General features: G+C 42.6%; 1 protein-coding gene across 2 annotated transcripts; it reads left to right on the top strand.

The window, feature by feature from the left end:
• Positions 1-704: 704 nt before the first annotated feature.
• Positions 705-9,557, top strand: LOC139383850 (protein-O-mannosyltransferase 2). 2 transcript variants are annotated; one of them, XM_071128431.1, is made up of 20 exons: positions 705-844; positions 1,779-1,863; positions 2,007-2,111; positions 2,210-2,318; positions 2,531-2,639; positions 2,764-2,923; positions 3,027-3,133; positions 3,257-3,339; positions 3,524-3,700; positions 3,803-3,863; positions 3,995-4,073; positions 4,194-4,345; positions 4,454-4,545; positions 4,671-4,747; positions 4,833-4,904; positions 5,001-5,060; positions 5,139-5,244; positions 5,327-5,467; positions 8,201-8,312; positions 8,534-9,379. In XM_071128431.1, the coding sequence occupies exons 1-20, from the start codon at positions 723-725 to the stop codon at positions 8,637-8,639; spliced, it is 2,115 nt and encodes a 704-aa protein (XP_070984532.1). In that variant the 5' UTR covers positions 705-722; the 3' UTR covers positions 8,640-9,379. The 2 variants fall into 2 exon arrangements, with proteins under 2 accessions (XP_070984532.1, XP_070984531.1); XM_071128430.1 differs by having other exon boundaries at positions 763-1,683; positions 8,534-9,557.
• The last annotated feature ends 186 nt before the right edge of the window (positions 9,558-9,743 follow it).

The raw sequence follows: 9,743 nt of genomic DNA, 5'->3' as shown, positions 1-9,743 counted from the left end.
GAGTAACCTTGTCTGATACCTGAAGAGTTGCATTGGCTCCCAGAGCCTTGGCTTCAGCTAAGCTGGCCTATGCTTTTCTGGTGTGCAGGAGACCTGGGTTGGTTACACTAGTTTAAAATCAATGTACAGAGAGATGTACCACTACATGGGGGTGTTGTGTTGCTCTCCAGGTCCACGCCTCCAAAAATCAATTTGCATACACTTTGAAAATTCTAATGCAAATTGAAATAGAAAACGCTTAATTGGGTAGATGGAAAATTAAAACAGCCACTTTCAATTTCAAATAATATTTAGCGATTTTCTGTTTACCATTTGGCTTTTTTCATTGATCATTACCATTTTTATTTCAAATTTGTATAATTTCAAATTTTTCTATTTTCATTTTAACTTTGCAATTTATCGTGGAATGAATCATGCACACTGATATGAAAATAAAAATACATTGATCATTTTTACATTCTTATTCAGCATTTAAGCATTGAATTTTCGAACTGGCACTTATCACCCTCCATACCAGAGAGGATTTTACGTGTTGTGAGCATGTGTGGTGTGCGAGCCTGTGATTTATTGTGCTCTCTCGCCACCCAGTGGCCGTAATGTCTATGCGTACAGCACAACCACATTGTGGAAGGCGTTTCCCACTGATCCCCAGCCTTGTCCTGAATTTCAGTTGTATACTGGGAAATTGTGTCCGTATTCCCGTGTCATAGATTTAATGAAGAATGGAAAAGCATACAGATCCCAGAAACCACGCAACGTGCCTGGCTAAAAATGGATTGTTGAGATTCGACTACATTGTGCGCGTGCTGCGCACTTTTTGCAGATATTTCATGAAGCACATCGGGTAAATGTTTTGTTTTATTTTACAATAATACCCGTAGATGCTTTGAAATCTGTGCACCGTAAATTCCGTCAGGAGTGTATGCCAGAGTAGTAGTTTAATTTTAGAAATGCTTGTTTTCCAAATGCGTAAAATGTAACCAGCAAAGTCCTGCTTTTAATGCATTACGTTACCTACGGAATATCAGGTGAAAACAGGAATGATTAGTTTGATAATAATTTTGGTTGGAAATTCACAAAGCTGTCTGACAGCTGCTACTGCGAGCTAGCTACAATGCTAGCTAGTGTACGGATAACATTACAATATATATATATATTAATTGCAACGTTGTTATGCGACATTGTTACTAGCTAGCTATTCCCTGCATAGACCAATCTACAATGTAACGGGACTTGTTTTGCTGCTGCTTGTTAGCTACTTTGTTGTAGCAGTCTGTCACAAACATTCCACTGACAAAATATTCCTATTTCTTAAGCTTTCAATGGACATTGTGGGCTGTTCTAAGAATACCAATTAAATTGAAAAACTTTGTTTAAGTTTTAACTAATGGCAAAGAAAAAATGTGTTGCACAATACAACGAAGAATGCTCAATGCTACGAAATCGGAGAGGCCAGATGAATACAGGGGAGCAGAGCCCTGTTTCAACCCATCATGAGTCGACCCAGGAGGATGATAGACTGTCTGAAGGTGACAGCCAATCCTTAAATGGGACATCAGCACAACATGACCAGGGCATTTACTCTCCAAATAATGAGGCACAAAGCACAGCTTTCTTTCTGTTGGTGGTGTTGCTCTCTTTTTCCACACGCCTTTACAAAATCATGGAACCCCCTCATGTATGGTGAGTGATGGTGCCCCAAGAGACGTTGTAAGGCTCCCTCATGAAGTCACTGTGTGTTTATGTATCATCTCATTGTGTGGTCCTATCTGTTTTAGCTGGGATGAAACCCACTTTGGGAAAATGGGGAGTTACTACATTAACAGGACCTTCTTCTTTGATGTCCACCCACCACTTGGCAAAGTAAGACAATGCCAATGTCTTTTAGCATTCTAAACATTCTTAGAATATCTCTTTCTACAGTCATCATTACTTCCATAACTTGATAAGTATCTTGATTTACATAATGTGTATGTGTTTTTAAGTAACCATTCCCCCTATGCCAGATGCTGATTGGGCTAGCTGGGTACATGACTGGCTACGATGGCACCTACCCTTTCCTTAAACCTGGGGACAGATATGAGCACCACAACTACTGGGGGATGAGAGGGGTAAGGCCTACAAAGACAGAATGGTTTTTATGTTGTGTGAATAATGTCATGCTCCACAGTACTAGTTTGACCTGTGAACGTGCTTTGCCTCTGTGCAGTTCTGTGCATCTCTGGGCTCCTGTCTGCCCCCCTTTGCCTACCTCACAGTGCTGGAGTTGTCCCAGTCCCCGACAGCTGCCCTCATCACTGCTGCAGTGCTGGCCTTTGGTGAGTATGTACCACCAGCACTAACAAAGTAACCAGAGACAGCCTGGGGGAGAGTCTGGATTTACTTTAGCCAATTACCTTGCCAAACAGACTTGAGTATGGACTGGTCAACCATTCTTATGTTATAACTGTGGTGAAGTTTAAGATGTGTATTGTGTTATATCACAATCTAAATAACTTGTACCTTGGATTGTGCCCCCCCCCCCATTCAGACACTGGCTGCATAACCATCTCTCAGTACATCCTTCTCGACCCCATTCTCATGTTCTTTATAATGGGAGCAGTGCTCAGCATGGTCAAGTTTAATCGACAGAGATATAGGTAAGGAACCTCCAGAGCAGAGCAAACCTACATCTGAATTGTCAGTTAAGTCATTAGAATCAGATTAAAGGGACTTGTTATTTGTACATAGTGATGCTGCTATGCTCTCTCCTATGGTATTCAGGCCCTTTAGCACACCCTGGTGGTTCTGGCTGGTATTGACAGGGGTGAACCTGTCTGGGGCTCTGGGGGTTAAGTTTGTGGGGCTGTTTGTCATCCTGCTGGTGGGAATGAACACAGCCTGGGACCTGTGGAGTTTGCTGGGGGATCTGCACCTCTCTCTGGTACTCATCAACTGATTATGAATCACTTATGATATTGATGTACCAAACTGACTTACATTGGAGGCCAACACTGACTCCTTCTCCCTTTTCTTCGTTCTACCAGATTGATTTTGGGAAGCACGTGTTGTCCAGGGTGTTTGGGCTTATCCTGCTTCCCCTGTTCCTGTATGTTACAATATTTGCAGTCCACTTTGCTGTCCTGAACAAAAGGTAAGGTGATTATTGGCTATGCTTTTGTTATAGTGGGGTTATTGGAAAGCTTTAAATTGATTCGCCCCTAAATAATGTCTAATCACATTTACACAATGTGTTTCCATTGTCCCTTGTCTCCAGCGGTCCAGGAGATGGCTTCTTCAGCTCTGCTTTTCAGTCCCGTCTGATTGGAAACAACCTACACAATGCATCCATGCCTGAGTGTGAGTTGATTTAAATAGCATCTTCTACGTTTTTGTCTTTACCATAGTGGTGCCTTACAGTATATTTCCACTTGTCAGTTTGAATGACGTGTATTCAAATAATGTCCTAAGTAACCCCTTGCTTCTAATAATGCTGATCTGTCCTCCTTGTTCTACTATGATGGTGGCCTGTGCTCTCCTACAGACCTGGCATATGGCTCTATCATCACTGTGAAGAACCTGCGTATCGCTGGAGGATACCTCCACTCTCACTGGCATCTGTACCCAGAGGGTGTCGGAGCAAAGCAGCAGCAGGTCACAGCATACCTCCATAAGGACTATAACAACATGTGGCTGGTGCATAGATCCAATGACAGTGATGGTGAGAGGACAGTCTTGTTGTGCAGTCAGAATATGTCACTCATAAAGGTTAATTGCAACATACTTATTATGATGTATTTTGTTCTTCTTTTTTTTTGTCCAGCACAATCAGGAGAACCTGACCTTGTTCGTCATGGTGACATTATTCAATTGGAGCACAAAGAGTAAGTGGTTTGACAGTGACACCCCTCATCTGTTTGAAAGCGTATCATTGTACTGCACCCATGCTGTACCTGTTTTGACATTACAACAAATTCTTCAATGCAATAATGGTTGATTCTCTTGTGTCCACCAGGACTACCCGTAACCTTCACAGTCACCTCCACGAGGCACCTCTCACTAAAAAACACTTCCAGGTCACAGGCTATGGCATCGTGAGTAAGCATATACAATGCTTGCACGGTTCTCCGAAGTTATTGATAGGTTGTGTGTGAGAGAGGTTTCATTCTTCAGCCTAAATGTTGATCAGTATCATTCCTTTCTGGTGCTTTCAGAATGGAACAGGTGACCCTAATGACCTGTGGCAGGTGGAGGTGTGTGGGGGTCGGAAGGGCGACCTGGTCAAGGTGTTACGCAGCAAAGTACGCTTCCTGCACCGAGCAACTGGCTGTGTGCTCTACTCCTCTGGCAAGACTCTCCCCAAATGGTAAGAAATGGAGGAATGATCTACTCTTCTAAAGTTTTCTAATATCTTTATTTACAAACGTTAACATTACCGATGATGACAGTGTCAAATTGTGTCTTCTCTGTTCAGGGGCTGGGAACAGGTGGAGATTACATGTAGCCCATATCTGAAGGAGACCCCAAACTCTCAATGGAATATTGAGGATCATATCAATACCAAATGTACGCCTCCATTCCTGCATTTAAAAAAATGTGTTCCCATGGCCCACTGCTTGATATGTGATGGTGTTGTGTGTTTACTTAATACCTAAAGGTGTGTGTTTTTGTTTGTGTGTGTGCATTGATAGTGCCCAACATTAGCCTTTCAGTGCTGAAGCCCCACTTCCTGGAGATATTGCTGGAGTCCCACATCGTTATGATCAGGGTGAGAGAACAAGACAACACAAGTGTGCCAAATTCTCCCACACACTTATTGTATTGATTACAACTAAATGTGTCTCTTTTTACAGGGTAACAGTGGGTTGAAGCCCAAAGACAATGAAATGAACTCTAAACCCTGGCATTGGCCAATCAACTACCAGGTTTGCATGTTGAATACCCCATGACTTCAATGTGGTTGGACAGTCACAAAATGAAATAGTCTCTTATTACTGTGCCTTTGTTCTGTTTTTGCAAAGGGATTGAGGTTCTCTGGAGTGAATGAGACTGAATACCGTGTCTACCTGTTAGGGAACCCTGTAAGTACCTCTCTCCACTCACTGAGTATGCTAACACATAACACTGCTACAATATAGTTAAATCTACTTCTTCTGCAGGTGATCTGGTGGCTGAACCTGGTCAGTCTGGGCCTGTATGTGGTTATGGTGGCAGTGGCCTCTCTGGCCCTCCGCAGAGGAGTCCAGCTGGACAAGAGAAGAATTGGTAGGAGCTTTTAGAACTTCCCTGTCAGTTTCATGAGTAACTCGTTTGAGTACTTGATTCTAACAGTGATGTGTGTGTGCAGAGCATTGTCGCGTGCTGATGGAAGGTGGAGGGCTGCTGCTCCTGGGCTGGTTGCTGCACTACGTACCCTTCTACACCATGGGCCGCATCCTCTACTACCACCACTACTTCCCTGCCATGCTCTTCAGCAGCATGCTAACAGGTAAAGTGGGTCTACCCCAAACACATGCTCATTTTTCGCACATTACAGACAGAATACATGAAATCGCATCAGGAACCAATACACGCAGTCAGCTCTAACTCCAAAAGGTTTTGGGACACTGTAAAGTCGATGGAGAACAAGAGTACCTCCTCCCAGCTGCCCACTGCACTGAGGCTAGGTAACACGGTCACCACTGATAAATTCATGATAATCGAAAATTTCAATAAGCATTTCTCAACGGCTGGCCATGCCTTCCTCCTGGCTACTCCAACCTCGGCCAACAGCTCCGCCCAAGCATCCCCAGCTTCTCCTTCACCCATATCCAGACAGCAGATGTTCTGAAAGAGCTGCAAAACCTGGACCAGTACAAATCAGATGGGCTAGACAATCTGGACCCTCTCTTTCTAAAACTATCCGCCCCCATTGTTGCAACCCCTATTACCAGCCTGTTCAACCTCTTTTTTTCGTATCGTCCGGGATCCCTAAAAATTGGAAAGCTGCCGCGGTCATCCCCCTCTTCAAAGGTGGTGACACCCTAGACCCAAACTGTTACAGACTTATATCCATCCTGTCCTGCCTATTTAAAGTCTTCGAAAGCCAACTTAATAAACAGATCACTGACCATTTCGAGTCCCACTGTACCTTCTCCGCTGTGCAATCCGGCTTCCGAGCCGGTCACGGGTGCACCTCAGCCACGCTCAAGGTACTAAACGATATCATAACCGCCATCGATAAAAGACAGTACTGTGCAGCCGTCTTCATTGACCTGGCCAAGGCTTTCGACTCTGTCAATCACCGTATTCTTATCGGCAGACTCAATAGCTTTGGTTTTTCTGGCGACTGCCTCGCCTGGTTCACTAACTACTTTGCAGACATAGTTCAGTGTGTCAAATCGGAGGGCATGTTGTCCGGACCTCTGGCAGTCTCTGGGGGTACCACAGGGTTCAATTCTCGGGCCGACTCTTTTCTCTGTATATATCAATGATGTCGCTCTTTCTGCGGGCGATTCCCTGATCCACCTCTACGCAGACGACACCATTCTGTATACTTCTGGCCCTTCCTTGGACACTGTGCTAACTAACCTCCAAACAAGCTTCAATGCCATACAACACTCCTTCCATGGCCTCCGACTGCTCTTAAACGCTAGTAAAACCAAATACATGCTTTTCAACCGTTCGCTACCCGCACCCGCCCGCCCGACTAGCATCACCACCCTGGACGGTTCCGACCTATGTGGACAACTATACATACCTAGGTAAACTCTCCTTCCAGGCTCATATTAAACATCTCCAATCCAAAATCAAATCTAGAATCGGCTTTCTATTTTGCAACAAAGCCTACTTCACTCACGCCGCCAAACTTACCTCTAGCAAACTGGAAAACTGACTATCCTACCGATCCTCGACTTCGTTGCCAGCGATGTTATCTACAAAATAGCTTCCAACACTCTACTCAGCAAACTGGATGCAGTCTATCACAGTGCCATCCGTTTTGTTACCAAATCACCTTCTACCACCCACCACTGCGACCTGTATGCTCTAGTCAGCTGGCCCTCGCTACATATTCGTCGCCAGACCCACAGGTACCAGGTCATCTATAAGTCAAGGCGGAGCTTTACCTAGCATAATCTCAGTTCACTGGTCACGATAAAAACACCCACCCGTAGCACACGTTCCAGCAGGTATATCTCAGGACCATTTTGATGATGGAGTCATCCCCAACAAGACAATGATCCAAAACATAAAGCAAAATCTACAATGGAATGGTTCAAAAATAAACATATCCAGGTGTTAGAATGGCCAAGTCAAAGTCCAGACCTGAATCCAATCGAGAATCTGTGGAAAGAACTGAAAACTGCTGTTCACAAATGCTCTCCATCCAACCTCACTGAGCTCGAGCTGTTTTGCAAGGAGGAATGGGAAAAAATGTCAGTCTCTCGATGTGCAACAAAGTATTAACTTAAGGGGGCACGCCCAATTTTTCAGTTTTTGATTTGTTAAAAAAGTTTGGAATATCCAATCATTTGGTGTCCCACTTGTTGTTGATTCTACAGTTTTATATCTTTATGTTTGAAGCCTGAAATGTGGCAAAAGGTCGCAAAGCCTTGTATATCTCATTGATCATCCCCAAAGCCAACACCTCATTTGGCCGCCTTTCCTTCCAGTTCTCTGCTGCCAGTGACTGGAACAAATTGCAAAAATCGCTGAAGTTGGAGACTTATTTCCCTCACCAACTTTAAACATCAACTATCTGAGCAGCTAACCGATCGCTGCAGCTGTACTTAGTCCATCTGTAAATAGCCCACCCAATCTACCTACCACATCCCCATACTGTTTTTTTTTAATTTACTTTTCTGCTCTTTTGCACACCAGTATCTCTACTTGCACATCATCATCTGCTCATTTATCACTCCAGTGTTAATCTGCTAAATTGTAATTATTCGCTCCTATGGCCTATTTATTGCCTACCTCCTCATGCCTTTTGCACACACTGTATAAGACTTTATTTTCTCTACTGTGTCATTGACTTGTTTGTGTTATTGGCTTGTTTATTGTTTACTCCATGTGTAACTCTGTGTTGTTGTCTTGTGTCACACTGCTTTGCTTTATCTTGGCCAGGTCGCAGTTGCAAATGAGAACTTGTTCTCAACTAGCCTACCTGGTTAAATAAAGGTGAAATAAATAAAAATCCAGTTATATTTATAAAGATCTTGAATTGTCATCTCTGTCTCAGGGATTACTTTGGACACCCTGCTGCAGAGTGCTGACCTATGGCTCCGCCCACCCTATTCTCACTGGCTGCTCAGAGGAGGACAGGCAATGCTATTCCTGGCCATCCTTGATAGGTGAGATAAACATGAGACCTCTTCTGTGCCTTTGAACCTGATTTAAATTGTAAACATAGAAGTTTTCTGTTGGCTTTATTGGCTATATATATCTCACATTCACTGTATGTCATTGGCGCAATAGTTCATCTACACCCAAAAAAGAATTTTGAAATTGGTTGTTCTCTCTTCTCATCTTCAGTTTACATCTGTTTCTCTCTCTGCCTTTCTAAACCATGCAGCTTTTACATGTTTCACCCTCTGTCCTATGGTATGAGAGGGCCGCTTGCCCATGACCCTGATAGTACCATGGCTGGCCTGAAGTGGATGGACTCCTGGGAGTTTTAGGCAGGTGAACAGTCAGGGAGAGTTCTGACTGACATAGTGATGTATCAGTGGTATTTTAGCAGACATGCAAGTGTCTGTTTCTTATACACTATGTGAACTTCAGTATTTTTCATAATGTGCATAGCTATGGATTGTTAAATATTTAACATTAAAGTATTTTATAGTCAGTTACGTCCAAATATTTCTAAGTGTTTTAATTCAACATTGAAAACTGAATATTTTAGTGACTTTCTACACTTGAATTGCGCAGCAGTGCATTGTGAAACAATACTAAGAACAGAATATACTGTTAACAATCATAGCCTACTCTTTTTGTGTTGGGAGATAAAAACGTGATAAATAAACGTGATAAATGCATTAGGTGGATGTTGAAATGTGTGAATGATGTGTTTATTTAATTGAGACCGTTAGTGACGTCTAATGATGTCTATTGTACTGCCTTAACATGTTTTAGTTTTTTCTTGACTGAGTTGCAATAATGAGCTAAGTGCCTAGGGACTAAATCAATTTTAAATACTTATGAGAATCTAATATTCTAATTAAAAGTTTTATGATGGGAATGAGTTAACCTGTTTCCGTTACATTATATCAAATTATCTTGTAATGTTTTCTCGATCTTAGTGTGCACAGTATTGTATACATCTTTGGCAAGATACAGTGCTTTCAATGACTGTCTGTTCCGCATTTTGCTTTCTCAAAGAAAGGAATCTGTTACTTTTCAATACAACTCTCCAAAACAACCTTTGTATATAGTGCACATTCATTGCCTTTTGTTTCTCCTGCAGTGTCCTATATATATTTTTTGCAATGTGTGATCTTATTTCATGTGTGGGTATGATTTTAATAATTAGTTTTTTTTGCATTTGTGACAAGTTTACAGACATGATCGTCATACTTCTCAAATACAGAAAAGCACCACAATGTCATGCATGCATATTTATTTCTAGGTCGAAACAATCTCTCAAACTCTGAGAAATGTTGCCTTCTCGCTACAGTTTTCAGCCGTTAGCTTTGCCCACGACTGGCTCATGTGAACTACAATACTGTGTTTTAACGTTTAGAAACTATATAATTATCATCGCTTTCGAAACATATGGACCTTGT

The sequence above is a fragment of the Oncorhynchus clarkii genome, chromosome 25, assembly GCF_045791955.1.
Source record: "Oncorhynchus clarkii lewisi isolate Uvic-CL-2024 chromosome 25, UVic_Ocla_1.0, whole genome shotgun sequence".
Taxonomy (NCBI): domain Eukaryota; kingdom Metazoa; phylum Chordata; class Actinopteri; order Salmoniformes; family Salmonidae; genus Oncorhynchus; species Oncorhynchus clarkii.
The sequence above is the reverse complement of the archived record's forward strand: the minus strand, read 5'-3'. Positions and strand labels throughout refer to the sequence as shown.